Source organism: Barbatula barbatula (assembly GCF_947034865.1).
Source record: "Barbatula barbatula genome assembly, chromosome: 18".
NCBI lineage: Eukaryota > Metazoa > Chordata > Actinopteri > Cypriniformes > Nemacheilidae > Barbatula > Barbatula barbatula.
Genome location: NC_136781.1, coordinates 5,414,537 through 5,434,909, shown reverse-complemented (window position 1 = coordinate 5,434,909; position 20,373 = coordinate 5,414,537). Strand labels below are relative to the sequence as shown.

Genomic DNA, 20,373 nt, shown 5'->3' with positions numbered 1-20,373 from the left:
TGGCAATTCATTGTTCTAAGCTTAAAACAATTGAGCTGTTTTTGTTATTTTTAATTGAAATGTCTTCTTTGGGGGTACAGATCATGCAGACAAAGAGATTCCCAGTTTAAATTCGGGTTTCCCTTAATGCTTTAAGAAGTCGATTTCTTTTCAATATATAATTGCTTTAATTTTGTTTATACTCATTTGCTTTATTTGGCATTATTTTATCCCCGCTGAAAAAACGAGAATAGAAACCATCACACAAATTCTAATGGATTTAATGGTTATAATGGGAACTGTATGGGTTTTAAAGGTCTTTACTAGTACTTTATACTTTACTATGTGTTGGGTTCTATTGGGATGTTATCTGGTGGGAACCAATAGAACACCATTAGATCATTAGAATGAGACCAAATACATTTTAAAATGGTTTTAAGAGTAAACAGTTGATGGTTTATGATGATATTTGCAATGGAAACCATTGGATTTTTTTTTTTTGAGCATTACAATTCTTTCTTTTACCTTGCTATTTCTGCCCCATGGTGTCTCAAACAATTGATGCACAGAAATTAAATATTTTAGGAAACTAAACAGAAAGTGTTGTTACCTAATCCTGCAGATTTATGTTTCAATCATGTCATTGTCAACCTGCGCTGTCGTCAATCGCACCCCCCCCCCCCACTTTCCACTCATTGTGAATTTCTGAGTCCACCACTTCTGACGTGCAAATGTGACTCCTTTTTATCTCCTCTTTCATTCTCTGTTACCGGGACTGTAGCTCTTTATCTTTATCAATTATACATTGAATGAAGCAGTCGGAAAGAGAGATTTCATGCTGTGTTCATTACCTCTCATTAAATACTGTATACAGGGCCAATGCCCGGTTTCACAGACAAGGCTTAAGACCAGTCCTTGAATAAATTAGAAATTTTGAGTTGTCTTAACTGAAAATAAATTGCCCAAACATATTGCTGCCCAAAATATGTCATTGCCATTGTCTCATGATGCACACCAACATGTTTTTCTTTCTATGGCATTTTAACACTTAAATATCCTAATCGACCTAAATCATAGTCCTGGTTTAAGCCGGGTGTTCTAAACAGAATAGAGGTGGGAAATGCATTTCAAAGGTCAAAACGATTGATGTGGAAGTGAGGCAGGAATAACAAATAGAAGAAGCTGGCTGTGTATGATGAGATCACAATGTTTTATATTCCTAAAAATCTGCTGTGAGTTTATTTTAAAGCCATTAAAAAAATGGTCATAGTGTCAAAGTGTTTTGTTTTTACAATATTTTACATTTGGTATGAAATCCATGGCGTGGTGACTAGTGTGATGACTGTTAATGCTCTCTAAAGCATTGTAAATTAAAACAATAAGCCCGGCAAAGCAGTGGGTTACAGTGCATTTCATAACAGGGTGTTGTGGCACGAAGTGAAGCGTAGTGCTTACAACCCCCTTTGTTGTTATAAAATGCATTGTAAACCACTGCTTCGCGGGGCTTATTGCTTTTATAAAACGGTTATTCCATATGCATGTCAAGGTTTCATAAAATAAAATAAATAAAAGGATATTTAGTCTATGTAATGCGGTCAGCCATTATCAATCGTGGTTTTTATAATAGCTTAGAACTCGGCTCAGCCAATCAGAATCAAGGACCAGCACTGACCGTTTTATAAAAATATATTTATTTGTATACACATCAGGGTTCTGTCAGAGTGCATTTAAAGGACCCCCAATGTTGCCTAAAGTTACTTTTTTGTGTGAACGTGTGCTTTTCTAGTTATGAGGCACATGAGGCTATGTGTGAGATCTAAATCCTTTGTTGTGTTTTACCACAGCTATAATTTACCTGGAATAAATGTTGTTTAACAGTTCAATGCACAGCAGAATACAGCCTTCAGCTCTACGGAAACAGACATAGAGGGCGAACGAAAGATAAGGAGACAGAGATATCAGATGGATAGAGTGTCACCTGAATGTAAGAAGGCCAAATTAAGACATTCTATACTACAGTCTGTCTTTCCCCTGCTGGACCAAACGCACTCTCACTGTGTCTTAAGAGCGAAGCAGAGACAAATGAGGAGAACGCTAGAGAGCTTCAACAGGAAGTTAGTGAGAGACAGAGAGACACACAGATTTTGCCATGCATATAGAATTTAAAATAAGGTTTAAATCTATTTCTTTGGATTTTTGAAGACGACATTGTTTGCTGAAAAACGTTTGCCAGGCCTTTCCAAAAGCGACTTGAGTTGCAGAATAGAATTCTTGGAAATACACAGGAGTTGTAATTGCAAATTACTTCAGATACAATAAACTTCAGATACAGTAGGCCCGTACTGGGAGGGGTAAACAGGTGTTGTCTTACTGTGTGTAAGAGAGAGAAAGAAGGGTAAGAGAAGGAGAGAGCGTGTCATTGTTGCAGCGATGTTCATGATTATTCGAGAAGGATCAGCGGGCGGGGCAGTTACCAACGGAATGTCCACTCCACAGGAGAGAACAGCAAAACAGGTATACCTCTATATTGTGTTTATTTGTACGCGTTAGTAATTATGTGTATAATTTTGGGTGATAGTATGTTTATTCTTATATTCAGCTCACTTTATATAAGTGTTCTGCCTTTGTGTTATTCAGCTGGTAGTGTTTGATGCTGATGTCAAGGTCATGGGTTCGAACCTCATTTGATGCTTTCTGAATAAAATGTATAGATTGAACATGTTGTATGTTAAAATACAGTCAATTGTTGGCCTAAGTAGATTATTGATCTGTTGAAATTTCATAAGTCTAAATACAGTGGCATCGCTGTTCTCCTCCTTAACTTGCTTAACCAATGGCATGATTTTCAGACAGGGCGATCTGTTTGTTCAACTAATGGAAGACAAGAAGAGTGTTTTGTGTATTTCACAGAGCAAAGTGTACATCACAGTTAAAGTAAACTGTACACAAGTTATACATTTATGCAAACCTCAACTGAGCCAATTGAAAAATGTTAATCACTGGAAAATCTTTAGTTGGTCTTTGGATTTTTTACATAGGGCCCTACTGTATGACAAAAATGTAAAGTCCAATTTGATTGGTTTAAAAAATCTTCACTGCTTTAGTAAAATGTATTTTTGATGCCCATTCGGTAATTTATAATCTCAGCAATGCTAATTAGAAGTTACGGTCATTCTACGTCAATTAGTTATCGCATCTCTAACCTCCATGTGCGTTCTGACAGGTGCAGGCCGCAATTAAGAAAAAAGTGGAGAAACAGAAGAAACAAGTTGAAATGGGCGTGGTGGAGGCATTCAATAGTAATGCAAGACCTAAAGGCAGACAGAAAAGGAATAAGCCCATTCAGTCTAACAAAAGACCTGATGGTGGTGAGGAAGAAGATGCAGAGGAGCATGACGAGACAGAGGAACCAAATGAAAAAGAGGAAAGTGATCTTGTTCCTATGGTTGCATCTGTTTTCGGCCAGGTAAGACCACATAACACACCGCCTTGCAGGCCATGCTTCAAACCTTCTGTCTTCAACTTACAGTACTTATTACTTGTACTATCTGTTCTATTCAAATGTTCACATTTAGTTTTGTGTTGCTTTTGCACAGAATTGTATTAATTATAAAAAATATTTATAATTAATACAATTCTGTGCGAAAGCAATTGCCATGAAGGGGCCAAACTACAGTATAGACTTCATTACTAGTTAAGTAGTAGCTGCCAGACACAAAATGACAGGTTAAGGAGCTGTACTAACAAGCAAACAAGTCTATCTCCTCATGGTTCAGCTTCTGATGACCTGATCTTGGCCATTTGGTGTTGCATTCCTACATTAGGATAATCTTGCTCCAGTGGTAATCACTTGATATTGAGCTTGGATCACCAGCTCTCCACACACCAGAAACCCAATCTTGCCCACTCACCTTTCTGGAAGAGGGATCATCGTTTGCTATTTTCATCATTATTTAATTGACTTGGAGACGTGGCACACTAGTTTAGATTCATAGTCAATACTTGCTTTGTACCTTTATGTAACCCTATGTGTTAAAACTAATATATATATTTTTTATATTTTATTATATTTTGGGTCATATAGTTATTGCCACTTAAGTGTTCGTTGAAACTTTATCTATTCGTTCAAGTCACCGGAGAACGGCTGATTAATTAGGTTGGCTAGTCTGACATCTGATTATCGGTAAATAAATAAAGCAGAGGACTTCAGCCAGATACAAGAGTGCCTTAAAGAAGAGAACAAGCAAAAGAGGGTGTTTCATTTCTCAAACATTTGTAATAATAATTTAAATCTATCAAAGGGGCAGTTCACCCAAAAATAATTATTCTGCCTTCATTTACTCACCTTCGCACTGTTCCAAATTTTTATGAATTTCTTTGTTCTGATGAACACAGAGAAATATATTTGGAAGAATGCTTATCACCAAACAGTTCTTGGACCCTTTCCACTACCATTGTAGTAGTCAAAATAACGTTTATTTCGTTCGGTTGAACACAAAACAAGGTATTTTGAAGAATGTAGGAAAGCAAACCATTCTGGGGCACTTTTGACTACCAGTGTAATTTTCCTACTATGGTAGTCAATGGGGTCCAAGAACTGTTTGGTTTTAAGTATTCGTCTAAATATCTTTCTCTGTGTTCAACCGAACAAAGAAATGTGTACTGGAACGTCTCGAGAGTGAATAATTCTTGACATCATTTTCATTTTTGGATGAACTGTTCCTTTAATCCCACATACACTAAAGGATACCTGCATGGGGGACAATAACCATATTTTCCATCAGGGGCCTGTGGATTTCAAAAACAAAACATAGTTTTTCTGTCTTGTCATTCATTTTGTGCTGCACGCACAGAGCATTATTTGTAATATTCATACTGTTTGCAGTCTTGATAAGATCTGGTCAGCACACACATATGTGAAAATCCCCAATCCCAGCCGCTCATGCAGTAACCTCAGATGACTCAGCAAATCCGTCAGTTTACAACACATACACCAACACACACCACACATAATTTGTTATTCCTTTCACTGTTATGCAATAAAGAGCAACATTCTCCTATTTCCTAAAATGCGAAACAATCTACATTTTTGCAAACTATCATGGTGACACAGAAACACACTTTAATATTACTGCAATGTACAGTAATGCGTGTGTGGGGATTAGAATAGATTAGGATTCAAGTAGACTTGTATGCTGCAGGGTTTGACTAAAATGTGAGAGTGGATTAACAAGAGTAGTTCTCTGCTCATTTGACCAAGGGTGTGTTTGTGATTAGAATGGGATTATCACACGCACAGACCCACACACACTATTGAGTCAAGTGTAAAAGACACAATTACGGTCTAACATTTATGCCCTTATTTCGGTTTCTTTGGCCAAAACTATATCTATGTAGACAACAGGTAATGTAAAATAACTTATCATTGGCACTTAATTGATTTACTCACTTCTTTATATTTGTACCACACCTCTTCATTTCCTCAAATCTCTTTGCGTTCTCTTTTCCTCCAGCTACATCATCCCGTGTCTCTGCGTCTTTAATCTGAGATGGAGGATTAAAAGAGCTTCTCGTTTTCTCATATAATTCTCACCCACCCTGCCTCCTCCAATCTCTGTTTCTCTCTCAGCTTGCACATGAAATCATTTGCTTCAGTCTGAGGGAAGCGAGAAATGGACATGGAATAGAAGTAAAAATGTATAGATTGAGGCAGACGTTGGTTCATTCTATGAAACGCTGAATATGTTTGAATTGTCTGTGCTTATTTTTGCTTCATTGGAGAATTACATGAAGAAACGAGGCAAAGGTTTGAATCTACATGTGTTACGTTGGTTCGGTGGATTTTAAGAAACTGTAAAGTTTATTTCATGATCTGATTATGGAAGAGTGTGAGTGTCATGTCGTCGTTCAACGGCAGAAATTAAGAATATAAAAAAGATCAAAGGAGACCGTAAGAAGAAAAGTGTACAGAGTCATCCTTTCACAGAATACTAAGGCATGGGAAACTGCACCAAACGAACAATGAACAAAATGAAGAAGGTAAGACAAATAAATACATTTGAAGATTGAGGCCTATGTTAAATCAGTTTAAAACTGAAAAGTTCCTTAAAGAGTTCTTTGAGGTAATCTCGATGTTCATATTATAGTTCAGTAGTTTAAGGACTTGTCAAGCAAATTGACTAAATTGTGCTCAATTAGATTATGTCTCAAGTAAAATTTGGCCCCACCATAAGGGTGCGGCTGCGGATAAAGGGCCCAGGGCGGTGGCAGCGAAGCCCCGCCCAACCACAGAAGCAGATGGAGAGAAGGAAGTACCATCTGAGTTTAAGGAGCCTCTGAATGCTCTAGTGCAAAACTGCACCATGCTACATAACATCGTTGGACCAGCTTGCATCTTCCTAAGACAGGGCTTCGCAAAGTCACAGCTCGTATGTAAAAACCAAGCATGTGGTGTCTCAGCATCTAAATTTTTTACCTGTATTCATATAAAATATCTCGTCATCCTTTTCAGCACAACGTTATCTTCGTCCTTGTGGATCATCTGCTTCCTTTCACCCCATCCAGTGATGATGTAAATTGTTGTAAAAGACAGTTTAGGACATTAAAAGAAATTTATTAAATGTCACAATGGATTACAGACACTTTAAAAACCTTCAAAATCTCCTAAACTACGTCTGTTGCCTGGCAACTTTAATGTCATATACCATGTCACCGCATCATTATACAATAGAACCCACCTACTCTAATCTTTACTTTCCCAAGCTTTCCTTTTTGTCCTAGTTTTTCATTTCTACATACCGACCTATGTGTATTCAATGATTCAGAGAGAGATTGAATAGAGGCATTGAATGCATGATGTTTAACATGTTGTATAATAATGTTTTTTGCCTTGATCAAACAGGACCGAGAACTGCGTCCAGAAGAAATAGAAGGTATTCAAAGACACATTGCACACCACCTCACCCAAAAATCAGTTTCAAGAATCAGTTTCTATGTATTTACACTCTTTCTCACATGTTTCTAAAGAACTAAGGGAAGCCTTCAAAGAGTTTGATAAGAACAAAGGTTACATTAACTGCAGGGACCTTGGTGAATGTATGCGAACTATGGGATACATGCCGACAGAGATGGAACTCATTGAATTGAGTCAACAAATTGGTAAGTGACATCATCACACCATTTTTACTCAAGTGTGCTATTTAAATTAAATTGTTAAAAGGCTTATAAAAAGATAATAATTGAAAGAAATAAGCTATACCATAAGAATATACAATAAGTGTTTGCACTACCTGTTCAAGACCCTTTCATTTAATGTTAGCATATTTGAACTTTTTAAGCACTATTTAACTTTAAGATTACCTTATGTTATTTTTGCATCATTTGTTTTTTTTAATAATCTTGTGGAAACCATATAGGTCAAAAGCATAAAGCAAAACAGCTACATAGAGTACTAAGACATTCTGTGATCGAATTTTTCAATGTAACTTTTTATTGAATTGTGTATATTGCGATAAGATGGGAAGGAATGAGACATAAGACGTACATTTATATTTGCACTACACTGTGTATGAATAGTTTTGTTTGACTCTTTTTTTTTTTTAAAGGTGGAGGTAAAATCGACTTTGAAGACTTTGTGGAGCTCATGGGCCCAAAAATGTTGGCAGAGACAGCAGACATGATCGGAGTCAAAGAGTTAAGAGATGCTTTCAAAGAGGTACACATACTCACATACATAACACAATGCTTTTTGCAGACATCGGGGCCTTTATCAGCTTGTAACTGGTTTGTAGTTTGACTCCAACGGTGACGGGCAAATCAGCGTCACAGAACTGAGAGAAGCAATGAAAAAACTGATGGGACAACAGCTGAATTCCAGAGACATTGACGAGATTCTCCATGATGCAGACCTCAATGGTGACGGACTGGTTGACTTTGAAGGTGAGACCATGTTAGACATAAACATGATAACAAATGTTTGACAAATATTTTCACATTTTTACTTTGCTAGTATCTCAAATTGCTATTTTTTCTTCTGCTTCCCATCTCATTAAACCCTCAGAGTTTGTGAGGATGATGTCACGCTGATTGAAGCCACAAAGATATTTTACACTTCATTTCCATCTTGGGACAACAATGGGGACAGTGCAACAATTGTAGCAAGGGCTCTTGAGATGAACACTATTTGTAAATGAGCGCTAAATTTATAAGCATTATTTAAACAAAACAAAATAAGTGTCTTTTATCCTAAGAGAAGGATGTATTTATTGTTGAAGTATTTTGGTAGTATTTGTCTGATTATGAGTGATTTCCATTTATAAAGTGTGTTTAATTTAGTTTTTTAATAAATCTATTTGTTAACAAGGTTTTTCTAATGACCTGATCATGTCTTTTGTTGTGTCATCAGATAACTATAAGTTATTAAGCAAGCAGACACCAAAACTTTAACACTTTATTGTAAAGACTACCTAACTTAATGTTTGTATGGCATTTTATTTTAGTTAATTCTGTCCTCATCCCAAATGAAACACCAGAGGGTAGTGGGTATTCTGAATCTCATCCCTATTGAGATCACAGGAAAGGCCGGAGACAAATGCATGAAACATTCTGGAAATGTGGGCTTTCCTGCAAGTATGTATTTTGTGGACATTTTAACAACTTAACGATTTAGTCAAATCATTACAGTTGGAGAAAAACGTGATTAACTATTTAAAACTACTCTAAACTCATAGTAAACTAGACTCATACTGTTTTCCATTCTACCGATTTCTTCTAATGGATGCTCTCATTCACTGCAGACAAAGCACAACAATAGCGACATCTGCTGACTAGGTGTTAAAAATACTAAAACGCTTTTCAGCCTACGTGAAAAAGACTCTAGTAGGCCTATAGGCAACAGTACTTTAGAGTATACGAACCTGACTGTTGTAAACAGTAAAGCAAATTACACAATTTATTACACTTTTTCAATGTATATATAACTTTAAGGATTCAAAGCTCCCCATTGTACACAACCAAGTTCGAAGCCCCCAATATACCTCAGAAAACGAAAGCATACTACAGTATTTATCAATGTGGGAGACTTGATGTATGGAGTTAATGGTATAGGACTAAAGAAACTTTATTCTCCTGAAATGTAAATTTTCAGTTTTGATTTAAAGAGATCAAAGGTTAAAAATATGAATTAAAAATGTATTCCCCTAAAATATCTAGTCCTTTACTCAAAGTGTATTACTTTTATGTTGCGATCAATACAATGCATGAAATTATAGATTCACAAAGACAAAACTTCGGTATCACGCTTTTAGGCTTTTATTGAAAAGGTGACCAGGATTCTGTACAGCAGGCAAAGGGAGATATACAGGGCACAGGAGCATCCCTCTCTTCATCCCTTCATCTCTCTCTCCTTCTTTCCATTCTCCTGAAGAAAGGGTGATGTAGGCAGGGGAAAGAACAGGTGACAATAAAGAAACTAAATTATGGAAGGAAAGATAAGTCATGACGCAAGAGAGAAAGAGAGGAACTGGCGAGGAAGAAGGATCCGTGTTTATGGGGAACGCATAGAGACCTGAGAGATACAAAACCTGCTGGGATTTAAAAGGTTTTCGACAGACACAGATCACACGGTGACCCATCTGTCATTCATTTAGCATTCACACCCCTTGTACTGGCAGCACGGTGAAGATGCATCCTCTCAGATATCTTTTCTCCTCTCCTTCCTCTTGCAGCCCTCTCCCTGTCCTCCAGCCCTCCTCTTCCTCTCCTGGTCCGGCCCTCACTTGCTGGCCATGGTGTAACAGCCAAACGGGTGCCACTGCATGTCCCGGATGCGTCTCACAGACTGGAACTGAGGGAAGCGAGCGCCGTACTCGTTAAAGTGTCTGTATTCGCCCTTTTCCAGCAGGAACTGGCTGCCACGGTATCCGGGGTACTGATATCCCACCCAGCTGTGAAGACAAGAGTTCATAGTTTAGTTTATACGTTCTTAACATTGATTATTTATATCGGGGGTCGCGGATTCTGCTCACTCACGTTCCACAGCTGACGAGGATGCTGCCAACTCTGTCGGTGAATCCGTAAGAGAACAGACTGGGAACGTCATCGTCCATGATCTCCATTTTGCGACCCTTGTACTCACCCACCTCGTACAGGCAGATCTTGTGCTTCTCAGGGTCCTTTGATAGAAAAGTGATAAAAGTGTTTTGTTTGAAAAATAAATGTAAACTCTGGGAGAAAGTGGAAGCATGTGCGGTTACGCACCATTCTGACGGGTCTGAAAGAAAGCAGGTAGTCGTTCTTTTGGCAGTTGCTCCAGGAATCCCAACGAGGATACTCGCCCTTTTCCAGGATGTACATCTCTCCGCAGAAGTTCATCTGCTCAAAGCCCACAAAACTGCAGGGGACATATAAAATAAGGGAATCTTTCTAAATAATATAGAATAAAAAACAAAGAGTGTATGGGGTTACATACGGGCCGCACTCCACACGTAGTGAGCGAACTTTATCCATGCCCATATCGCAAACGTTCATGCACTCGTTGCTGATTTCAATCATACGTCCCTGGAAGTTCTCCTGGTCAAACACATACATCTAACAGAAGAGAAAACAATGATAAATCCAAGTGCAAGAGAGTTATGCATGTTTACATTTTTCCAAATACACGTTCACTTAATAGTTTTACCTTGTAGGACATCATGCCCATCTCGGACTTCTTGGTCTGGGCTGCCTTGCCGTCGGTCTGGGAGGCAGTCTTTTTTTCTCCACTGGAAGACATGATGCCTGGAGTAAAATAATGAGCTCATGAGTTATGAAAAAATAAGAAATGAACTTGAGAAGTTATAAAGAAGTAAGCATGGGACATGTATGTGCTCGGACGGAGAAGGTTCAAGAGAGTGCTTGAGTTGCAGGGAGATTTGTAAAAGATCTTTGGGGAAAAACTAATCGTCATAACTTACTAAGAATCATTTTAGCATTATATCCAGACCGCTTTTTTATAGATTGAAATAAGATGATGGAGACCATCATTTTTATTGTACGGAAAAGAGCAGATTGAATATTCAGGAAAACCAGAGACTTTCTGAGGACTTGCAGGTGTGTTTGGGTGAACTGTACCTTAAAATATAAATTGCATGTGTATGTGTGAGTAGATATTCTGCTGTCTTACCTGTGTGTTGAGTGCGTGTGTCCGTACCCAAGGTTCACTCTGAGAGTGTTTGCGTCTGGCTATGCCTGGAGCTCTTATACCCTGGCGCTGAGTCTATATGGATTACACTGAAACAACAAAACATGTCGTATTCAGCATGTTTACAGAAAAGCCCCACATCATCAGCACAGAGTGAGAAACACAGTTCACACAGTTATATCACACAGATTTTCTCATGTGATAGTATAGATTTACCAATGCTTTACACATCAGCATAAACTGTACATTTGTTCATCTTGGGCGTGTATTGATAAAGAGGATATAACTATAATTCATCTTATCATAAACAATTTTAATAAAATTAAAAAAATAAAATAAACAAAGATTTGCCTCATTTGATGTATTTATATTTTGTTCACAACTTATGCATTGAAAATAAGCATCTTATGTATTCACAATGCATACAGTCAAAACTGATCATATTCATGCCTTAAATTTACATTTTATATGGAATTCTTTTTACAGTGCTACATCTGAATGTATTTACATATTTGTTGTAAACGAGTAACACTGGATAGCCAGCGAGTGCCCAGTGTACATGTGATATGTTGCAAATAAACATCCCTTGTTCAACCTTATAAATTGGTTAAAAACGACAAAAATATTCTAGATATTAGAAATTTTTTTATAATTTCCACATTAATTCACGATTTACTACAAATATCCCATGTTTTTGTTTGTAATGTTTCACAATGACTTCACCATTACTGTAATGTGGATTTATTTTAAAATGTGTTGTGTATCCACATATTTGACTATTATCTTGTGCCATCATTTATTAATTCATCTAGATGTGGATATGCAAGCAGACTTTGATGAAAAACTGAAACTTGGATGAACTTTACTGCCACCACAGGACCTCTCAGTTAAACTTTTTTCCCAAATCGACACTCAGCTGGAGCAAGCACAACTAATCCCTGTATTTTGGGCTCATTGTGATTCCAGCGCAGGACTGCTGACCTGCACGAACATACTGGAGCTAAACCTTTGTGTCCCCTCCTTTCATCCCAAACGCATCGCACTTGCCAGCCACCATGTGGCACTTCTATAGTATGTGCTGAGCTGGCGACCCTGTGGCCTGTCCCACAGAAGAGATGCGATGGGGAGCGCGCACGGGCCGGCCCATATAAAACCGAAGCGCCAGGTTCTCTCAAAGCTCTACGCAAAACAAGCGTTCAGGCCCGTGCCACTCCCAAGCCTAGTGACTAAAACGGTAAGATGCCTAATAGAATTTCATGGGATTTAAACAGTTGAAACAAATATAACATGAATGGGTACTTCACATCTAATTTACTAAAAATTATTCACAGTTTGATTTATTATTGAGGTTTTAACATTTTGATGCAAAAATTGTGTACAAAAGTTTCCATTGTTTATGATAACATATCCGTGCATATTTAAGTAACGTAAATAATATAACAATTTAGATTAATATGTGCATGTTTTAACAAATGAACTTGCTTTGTTTTAAAATGTCAGATTTTTTATATAAATCTTTTTTTTAGATAATAAGATGTATAGGTTCACCAGATCCCGCATGATGCAGCCCATGATCAGTTCTGGCATGGGAATGGCTCCTTTCTTCAAGGTAAACTATGTCAATGTAAAATACATTGAACTACATATTACAACATGGACTCTCAAAATCGTGTGCTTCTGCCTCAGGTGACCGTGTTCGAGCAGGAACACTTCCAGGGCAAATGTCAAGAGTTCACCTCAGAGTGCTGCAACATTCAGCAGTGTGGCTTCGACAACATCCGTTCCATTCGTGTGGAGAGCGGAGCGTGAGTTAACACTGTGCTTGCACAGAAGATGCGTTGAGGGATCATCAGTGTATGTGGTACGAGTCATACCGTATGACTGGATGTTCTTCATTTCACAGCTGGGTGGGTTATGAGCACCATGACTTCCAGGGCCAGCAGTTCATCCTGGAGAGAGGAGAATACCCCCACTGGGATGCTTATTGTGGAAACCTGTCCTACCACGTGGAGAGACTCATGTCTTTCAGACCCATCTACTGCGCTGTGAGAATGATTTTCATCTTAAAATTTGTAATATGTGTGTGTGTGTTTATTTGTACAATTTCTCTCTTTTTCTCTCTTCAGTCTCACCAGAGCAGTCGTATGATCATGTTTGAGAAGGAGAACTTCCTGGGCCGCAGTGCTGAGCTGTGTGACGACTACCCCTCTCTGCAGGCTATGGGATGGTGTCGCCCTGAAGTGGGCTCCATGCATGTGCAGTGTGGCGCGTAAGTGTACCCTTACTTTCACCATTTTATTTTCTATTACCTTTTAATAGAAATGATTCTATATCTATTTATTTATATTATTTTTTCACAATTAATTTTTTATTTACAGTACTGTTCAAAGTGTATGCTTTCTCCAACATTTTAGAATAACAGTAAACTAAAAATAGTTTTTATTGTAATGAAAGAAATGTAAATGTTGCAACGATTATATTTTTTCTAGACATTAGACAAAGTGAAAGACTAATAATACAGTTTATGATACTGCAACAAGCAAAATAAACAGGATTGTTTGTCTGGCTATACCTAAACACCATTTGATACCCCACCATTACAAAATCTTGTGATTCTCTGCTCTACCTGTGTGTAGTTTTGTGTGTTACGAGTTTGCAGGCTACAGGGGCAGGCAGTACATTATGGAGTGTGACAGGCACAGCGGAGACTATCAGCACTGGAAAAACTGGGGTTCCCACAGCCAGACCCCTCAGATCCAGTCCATTCGCAGAATCCAGCACTAAGAGCCCAGCATCACCACACCGATCACCCTGCCGCCCGACAAATGCATCATACGCACACTCACACTATTTTACCTTACGAGTCTCTTATTATTGCTAGGAACACAACACACGTCAAACTCTATACATACCATTCTGTCGTACACGAGGGTGTCAATCAGGTACAGACAGCAGTTAATGGCTAATGTCAGGTGCTAAACAACACACCCTGACAATGCAATATAAGCTACGTTAAGCAATTTCTCCATGAGGGGATTTACTGAGAGCAGCTCAGGTGTTTTGTGTAGAAGGATAAGAACATCACAAACAAATAAATAAACTTATGTTTACTTCAATGGCTGTGTGGATTCATTGCTTGTGTGGTGGTGCCGCCAGTCTTGGTAAAAGGTGCTGTGTGGAATGTGTGAGGATCTATTGACAGAAATTCAATATAATATAAATAACTGTCTTCAGAGGTGTATAATACATAATAAAGCATTATGTTTATTACCTTAGAATGAGCTATTTCTATCTACATGTGTCGCGGGTCCCCTTGTATGGAATTCGCCATGTTGTTTCTAAAACAGCCCTAAACGGACAAACTGTTCTACAGAGTGCATTTCATAAATACATAATATTCGGCAAAGAAACAACAACCTGATGACATCATGACGTGCTGTGTCAGCCACCATAGTGCTTTGAAAGTGAGGGGTGGAGTGAGCCATTGGTTGCAATTCGCCACCTCACCGCTTTTTCGGGAAACCACCCCCTAGTGTTTTGTATTGTTTAGCTACACATAAAATATTGTTTTCACTTACTCTTTCCCCATATTCGTTTTGAACATGCTGGTTTACACACAAGAACATTAGTGGTTGGATCCATGTCTTTTATTTCTGACCATGGTTGCAAAATAGACTTAAGATGAGCAATAAGAAAATGTGGCTTGATTAAAAAAACTTAAAAAACAACAACTCAAACTTGTCAAAATTCTCATTCCTGAAACTGAAGCCACCAATGTCAAAACAGCAAATACGAACCCCTAAGTCAAATAATATACAGGCAACGGTACCAAGTACCACCTGTCTTTCAGAATTAGAAATTTGCATATCAAATATGTCGATAAACATTTATTCAGAACTCTAAACAGAAATTCAGAAAGCTAAACAGTACTAAATAGACGGAAAATGAGAACACACTAATTAGAATCTAATCTACATCAATCTCTGCACCTTCTTCATCCTCCTCCTCTGTACTAAGCACAATATCGGCAACCAGCGACTGCACGACGGAAGACTCGAACAAGGAGCTGGAAATCTCAACAACATCCACATCGTCTTCTGAACTGTCTGTGAAGCTTTGTGTGTGTCCGGGTTCCTCAGGTGGCAATGCAGGGTCCATTGCAGGTGAGGCAGAAGGCATGGGTGTAACGTTTGTAAGCGTAACTTCTTCTGGATTGCAGACCGTGGCATGACTGCTGCCTAAAGGTTCGGAGAGAGTACACAATTAATAAAGTATTTGAGAGATTTAAAGAACACCCAACTAAAATCATACACTCATCCATTTTTGTTTATTTAGTGACTCATAATCAAATGTATTATCCTCATATCATTCAAAACCTGTATAAGACTCCTGTGAAAGACTAAAGAAAAATATCTTGTATTCTGCTGTAGAAAGAAAACCATACAGGTTTGGAATGACACGCGTGTGAGTAAATAATGAAAGAAGTTTCATTTTGGGGTAAATTATACCTTTAAGAGCCAACAAAAATAAAAGATACTGGAAGAACAAACTATGTTAGTCTGAACATACACATTTGAGAGAATTTTCTGAACACTGTTCCTTTAAAGCAGGTCACTCTGAGCTCTTACCTTCTTGGTCTTTTCCCCTTTCTATCTGTCTTTCTGCATTCCAACTTCTGTGATCATCTTGGTTTTGTTGTTCTTTGTTTCTTTGGTTCTCAAAGATGTTTTTCACCAATTCTAAAGCAGAAAGATCTGTCTCAGGATGGGAGTCAGTGAACGTGTTTGTCATCTTACTACGCTTTTTGGCTCTGTTTGTCTTAGCATGTTTATTTACAAGAGCAAATGCTTTGTGACCACTCGACTCAGAGGATTGCGACAGATTCTTTTTTTGTCTCAGACTGCAGGCACTAGGGATTCTCGCGACTTTCCTCAATGCGTTCGTGACATTGCACTTTGAGTCGATCTTGCGGCTGCTGGATCTTCTCTCACTGCACATCTCACTAAGTTGCTTTTTCTTCTCATTTAACAGTGATGTTTCAATGCTCTGCTTTTCGAATCTTTCTTTCTTTGCTCGCCTTCTCTTTTTCGCTGGAAGCTCTTCTCTTCTTTCTTCAGTGTATTCCAGCTCCCTCTTTTGACTCTGGCTTCTGGTCATCCTGCGATTTTCAGACTTCTCACTTTGTTGTCCTTTCAGTTTCTTTACGTTCACACCAGGGGCCGCACAGGAAGATGATGGTCTGTAAGAATAGACTCTTCGCCGTTTCTGGGATGATGCTGTTGGGCCTTGTGGTGTTGTTGTATTCACAGAGGAAGCCCTGAAAAGGTCTCTTTCATTTCTTTTGTGTGAACATGATGTCCAATGTGCTGCGCAGTTTCGAGCAGAATGTTCATATGCATCTGTTATATTGCTTTGTGACCCGTCTGCTATCCCATCCCGGACATCTGAGTCACATGCAACAATGTGTTGATCAAATGTTCTCAGAAAACTGCCAAGAATGTCGGTAAGCTCACCTTCAGGTTGCGGTTGAACCACACCGAGATCAGTAATCTTTGTTGAGGTTTGTTTTCTTGGTTGGGAATCTGTACTCATGGATCCCTCCTGAGTTCCAGAGGTGATGGGGGGCATAAAAGGAAGCTGTGCAATGACATCATCGATAAGCCAATCCAGTGGCTGAGGGAGGCCCGTGTGATTGGCTGCTGGGAGAGCAGCTGTGTGCATCAGGGATGAAGCTGGAGGGTTTGAAACCATCTGCTCAGATGAGGACATTTTACGTTGAGCTGAGTTTTGAGACAAGGGAAATTTGCGGGGTCGACCTCTTTGTCGCTTGATAGGTGGAGCTTCATCCTATTGGAAAAATTAAAAAGTTTTGTAATTAAAAGAAGTCACATCAAACATTATTTCATCTAAAGCTAATGTTATTTAATTTCAACTCTGATACTACATGTAGAAAACAAATTGTAGACAGCATTTTATTGTTTTACTTATTATATTGTATTGCTTTATTATATTATAATTGGACAAAATAATAAATGCTCTTGCATATGTAAAAAGCATGGTATTAATGGATTAATAAAAGCATCTAATAAAGTCAATGCAACTTGTTTCCCTTTATTAACAGTTATGGCAAACGGTTAGTCTATATCGGATGACAATTTCCAATTGTTTTTGAAGTGCGGAAGAAATTTTGAGTTCTGAAAATAATGACTTTCTTCCTTTAGGCAAATAGATTTATTGATAATGCAGTAACATTAAGTTACTTAATATTTATTTGAAAATATATATAATAATACATTGTTAATATGTTACAATTTATTGAATAATGCATAAGAAATTTCATTAATATGTTGCATTATATTCTCCTGTATATTCCCATATAATTTTGTTTCCTAAGGGTTTACTCTCCAAAGATCAATAAATATTAGTTTTTTTTCAATTATATGACCCATTTTAAGGCATTTATTTAAACAGTAAATCAAAATCACATTATCTTTAATATTAATATCATACCTCCTGTTCTGATGTGGTGAGGCACCTACCTGACCCTCTGGCTCTACGAATTTGCTCTCTGCCTGTCTCTTTTTGGCTCTGCCTCTTGTTGAAGGCCTGCCTGTCTTTCCTTCCACTTCATAAATCGCTCCTCTGCCTTGTCTCCGGTTAAGTCTCCCTTGATGCTTCAGTACATGTCTTGTGTCTAACATCCTGCCAACTCTACCTCCCCCGTGACCAATCCCGAGCGAACATGCCACTCTTCCAACCCTATGCAAGTGTTTTTCTATTTTTGTAATATTCCAACCCTCACTTTTAAAAGGACAATTTCCTGTCGGCTTTCCCCGTCTCGCCCGCCTTGCCGTTCCCCCAGTTTTGACGTCTCCTCTCATCCCTCCCTGACTTTGCCCTGTTTGCCGTGTACCCCGAATACTGTTGGCTTTCAGGAAACAGTTGATAAAACCAGGGATATTGTTCTCAAAGTCTTCTAATCCTCCCAAATCATATTTCTCACCCTGCAAAATCCCCTCCAATGTTGACTGGCCCTGACTGACCGATGGCAGTATACCATAACAAGGATAAGTTTGGGGTGGCAGTGGGGCAGACCAGCTTTCAGGCTGGCTTGCGTAACCCTGTGGCGCACAGGCAGGTGCACTCACTGTGGGATACATAGAGGTTTCGGGGACCCCATCCATGACTTGGCAAAAAGGCAACTTCTCTGAAACACCCTGGACAAGTGCTGTCAGGGTGATATCAGACAGAGTGGAGTATGGGTCGAGCCCTTGGTCTGATCTCCACGATGACAGGTCAATCACATTAACAGTTTCAACAGTCTCCTTAGGACATTCAGAGGGCAGCGTCAGAGTCGCTGTGCAGAGAATCTCGGTCTGACACTCTCTCTCCACTGATTCTTTTGTTTGCTCCGTCTGGGTTCCAGTCTGACTCGCACTCTCTGCTTTACCAACGTGACTTTTGCTTTCTTCTGTAGTGTCCTGCTGAGGTATGTTGATGCCTAGTTTGCAAGCGACTGAGAGGACTTTGTCTTTGTCCTCATTAAGCTGACCCGAGTACAGCAGGGTGACCAGACTGAGCAATGTGCAAGCTTCCTTGGCCTGGACCTCAATCAGCCGCTTTTGCCCAGATGATGGCATGGTTGACAGAGTGCCATGGAGCCAAGGGCTAAAGGCAGACAACACACAGCTGTGCACTGGCACAGATACACCTGGACAGGGGCAGAGAGAGAGAGAGAGAGAGAGAAACAGAGTGACAGCTGAAAAACACTACATTTTACCCCATTCTCAAAATGTAAATCTAAATAAAAAGTATATTCATATTTAGTCATCCTTTATGTCAATTCTTATTCTACACAAAATAGATAAGTGAGGAGTTTAGTTAAATCTTTACGTTTTCTACTACCACACAGTTTAAATATGAGAAATAATTGTAGATATGTTGTGAATAGTGTCGGTTTTATTCACCTTGAGTATGCAGCACAATGTCACAGAACTCTGCCCTGCTCTGTTGTTTCTGCAACTCTTTCACGAGAAGTGACTCGAACGTCAACATCCTAAAACACACAGACACAAAAGTCAAACATTCGCGTCGCACGGCCCTTTTAACACGATGCAGATGTGTAGATTTACTTGGCACGCTTCTGAGCACATGGTTTAGACAGAGATCTCACGAGATTTGCAAACGTTCTATTTGTTAGCATCTTTAACTTTCCACGCAGCAACAATAAAACAATTCATATTTAATTATATTCGATAACTTAAGTCAAAGATGAAAATATGAAATTAGCACCAGGCTAATTAGAGCGTATTAGGTAACGATAGTTAGCGATGTCAAAACTATTTTAGCGAACAAAACTAAAACAGCTGACCTTTTCGACGTCTTGTACTGTAGTGTTCCGTTGTGACGTAAAATGTAACATAAATAAAACGTAACATAAGCAGATCGTCCAAATTTGTCCCGTCTTATGTGTGGAGATGAGTGGGTTTTAAGAATCTTCGCGCGTGAATCTTACGAACTCCTGGAGCTCTAACGTTACAGGTTTGCGCACATTAGCGCCTTGTAACGGTCTGATTATGAAGTTTTTAAACGCGGTAGTGTCTCTGCACATCCTGTTCCACTGAGCGAGTCTTAAAGAGGGTCAGAAATATAAGCATCGTCTGAAAAAACGCCTTTGCGTTGCTAAGGTGTTTCGCATATAAGCGTGGTGCCAAGAAACATATCAAACATTTTCTAACTTTATAAATATTAGAAAATGTGACACATTTAGAATAAAATACGATAATTTTTTTTTATTTTTGGTAACGTGAGGTAACATTGGATTTAAAAACTAAATTTGGTAATGAACTCAAATAAATGAATGTGCATTGTAGGTACCAACACACTTACCATTCTCAGACTTCGAACCAAATATTTAAGATTTCCTTTGCCCCCCAAAGTTAAAGAAGTTCATTTCAAAATTCTAAATGGGATATATCCATCGAGTGAATTTTTACGAATTAGATTTGGTTTTGACTCAAATAAATGTTTATTTTGTGACGATATTGAAACCTCAGAGCATTTGTTTTTTCATTGTATGTATGTAGAGGCCTTATGGTCTGATATTTATGACTGGCTTTATCCAAAGATACCTCACCTCGAAGACATCACAGCAAAGGACATTATATATGGACGTTTAATGGGAAATGACGATGACAGCTGGTTAACAATATCCT

General features: G+C 38.6%; 4 protein-coding genes across 13 annotated transcripts; 2 read left to right on the top strand and 2 right to left on the bottom strand.

The window, feature by feature from the left end:
• Positions 1-2,409: 2,409 nt before the first annotated feature.
• Positions 2,410-8,344, top strand: cabp2b (calcium binding protein 2b; the record flags this gene model as incomplete). Of its 3 annotated transcripts, none has more annotated exons than XM_079479231.1 (7): positions 2,410-2,493; positions 3,203-3,445; positions 6,881-6,911; positions 7,006-7,137; positions 7,584-7,693; positions 7,770-7,917; positions 8,039-8,342. In XM_079479231.1, the coding sequence occupies 7 exons, from the start codon at positions 2,410-2,412 to the stop codon at positions 8,062-8,064; spliced, it is 774 nt and encodes a 257-aa protein (XP_079335357.1). In that variant the 3' UTR covers positions 8,065-8,342. The 3 variants fall into 3 exon arrangements, with proteins under 3 accessions (XP_079335357.1, XP_079335359.1, XP_079335358.1); XM_079479232.1 differs by lacking the exons at positions 2,410-2,493; positions 3,203-3,445 and adding exons at positions 5,633-6,018; positions 6,213-6,407 and having other exon boundaries at positions 8,039-8,343; XM_079479233.1 differs by lacking the exons at positions 2,410-2,493; positions 3,203-3,445 and adding an exon at positions 5,612-6,018 and having other exon boundaries at positions 8,039-8,344.
• A 922-nt stretch (positions 8,345-9,266) lies between these two features.
• Positions 9,267-11,308, bottom strand: crybb1l1 (crystallin, beta B1, like 1). Its single transcript, XM_079480340.1, has 7 exons — positions 11,141-11,308; positions 10,658-10,755; positions 10,448-10,566; positions 10,237-10,369; positions 10,009-10,151; positions 9,756-9,923; positions 9,267-9,397 (listed from the first exon to the last, which is right to left on the bottom strand). Exons 2-7 carry the CDS (start codon positions 10,748-10,750, stop codon positions 9,370-9,372), a joined length of 684 nt encoding a protein of 227 aa, XP_079336466.1. The 5' UTR covers positions 10,751-10,755; positions 11,141-11,308; the 3' UTR covers positions 9,267-9,369.
• A 779-nt stretch (positions 11,309-12,087) lies between these two features.
• cryba1l1 (crystallin, beta A1, like 1) lies at positions 12,088-14,867 on the top strand. Its single transcript, XM_079480339.1, has 6 exons — positions 12,088-12,392; positions 12,685-12,767; positions 12,845-12,963; positions 13,062-13,203; positions 13,285-13,427; positions 13,795-14,867. The coding sequence occupies exons 2-6, from the start codon at positions 12,693-12,695 to the stop codon at positions 13,940-13,942; spliced, it is 627 nt and encodes a 208-aa protein (XP_079336465.1). The 5' UTR covers positions 12,088-12,392; positions 12,685-12,692; the 3' UTR covers positions 13,943-14,867.
• On the bottom strand, positions 14,545-20,336 carry LOC306907861 (uncharacterized protein). Of its 8 annotated transcripts, none has more exons than XM_079480338.1 (6): positions 20,048-20,250; positions 19,126-19,214; positions 18,307-18,869; positions 16,672-17,005; positions 15,787-16,602; positions 14,787-15,396 (listed from the first exon to the last, which is right to left on the bottom strand). In XM_079480338.1, the coding sequence occupies exons 2-6, from the start codon at positions 19,211-19,213 to the stop codon at positions 15,125-15,127; spliced, it is 2,073 nt and encodes a 690-aa protein (XP_079336464.1). In that variant the 5' UTR covers position 19,214; positions 20,048-20,250; the 3' UTR covers positions 14,787-15,124. The 8 variants fall into 8 exon arrangements, with proteins under 8 accessions (XP_079336461.1, XP_079336457.1, XP_079336458.1 ...); XM_079480337.1 differs by lacking the exon at positions 20,048-20,250 and adding an exon at positions 19,530-19,828; XM_079480333.1 differs by lacking the exon at positions 20,048-20,250 and adding an exon at positions 19,530-19,782 and having other exon boundaries at positions 17,698-18,869.
• Between the last annotated feature and the right edge of the window lie 37 nt (positions 20,337-20,373).

Excerpts from the sequence above, each read along its gene's own strand:
- crybb1l1 (XM_079480340.1), bottom strand. The coding sequence starts at position 10,750 with ATGTCTTCCAGTGGAGAAAAAAAGACTGCCTCCCAGACCGACGGCAAG. Across the intron at positions 10,567-10,657 it reads TGGGCATGATGTCCTACAAG|ATGTATGTGTTTGACCAGGA; the intron begins GTAAAACTATTA and ends CTCTTCTGTTAG. Across the intron at positions 10,370-10,447 it reads CTACGTGTGGAGTGCGGCCC|TTTTGTGGGCTTTGAGCAGA; the intron begins GTATGTAACCCC and ends TGTCCCCTGCAG.
- cryba1l1 (XM_079480339.1), top strand. The coding sequence starts at position 12,693 with ATGTATAGGTTCACCAGATCCCGCATGATGCAGCCCATGATCAGTTCT. Across the intron at positions 12,768-12,844 it reads GAATGGCTCCTTTCTTCAAG|GTGACCGTGTTCGAGCAGGA; the intron begins GTAAACTATGTC and ends CTTCTGCCTCAG. Across the intron at positions 12,964-13,061 it reads ATTCGTGTGGAGAGCGGAGC|CTGGGTGGGTTATGAGCACC; the intron begins GTGAGTTAACAC and ends TTCATTTCACAG.
- LOC306907861 (XM_079480331.1), bottom strand. The coding sequence starts at position 20,320 with ATGTCCTTTGCTGTGATGTCTTCGAG. Across the intron at positions 17,006-17,697 it reads TCGTAGAGCCAGAGGGTCAG|GATGAAGCTCCACCTATCAA; the intron begins GTAGGTGCCTCA and ends TTTTTCCAATAG. Across the intron at positions 15,397-15,786 it reads AAGGGGAAAAGACCAAGAAG|GCAGCAGTCATGCCACGGTC; the intron begins GTAAGAGCTCAG and ends CCGAACCTTTAG.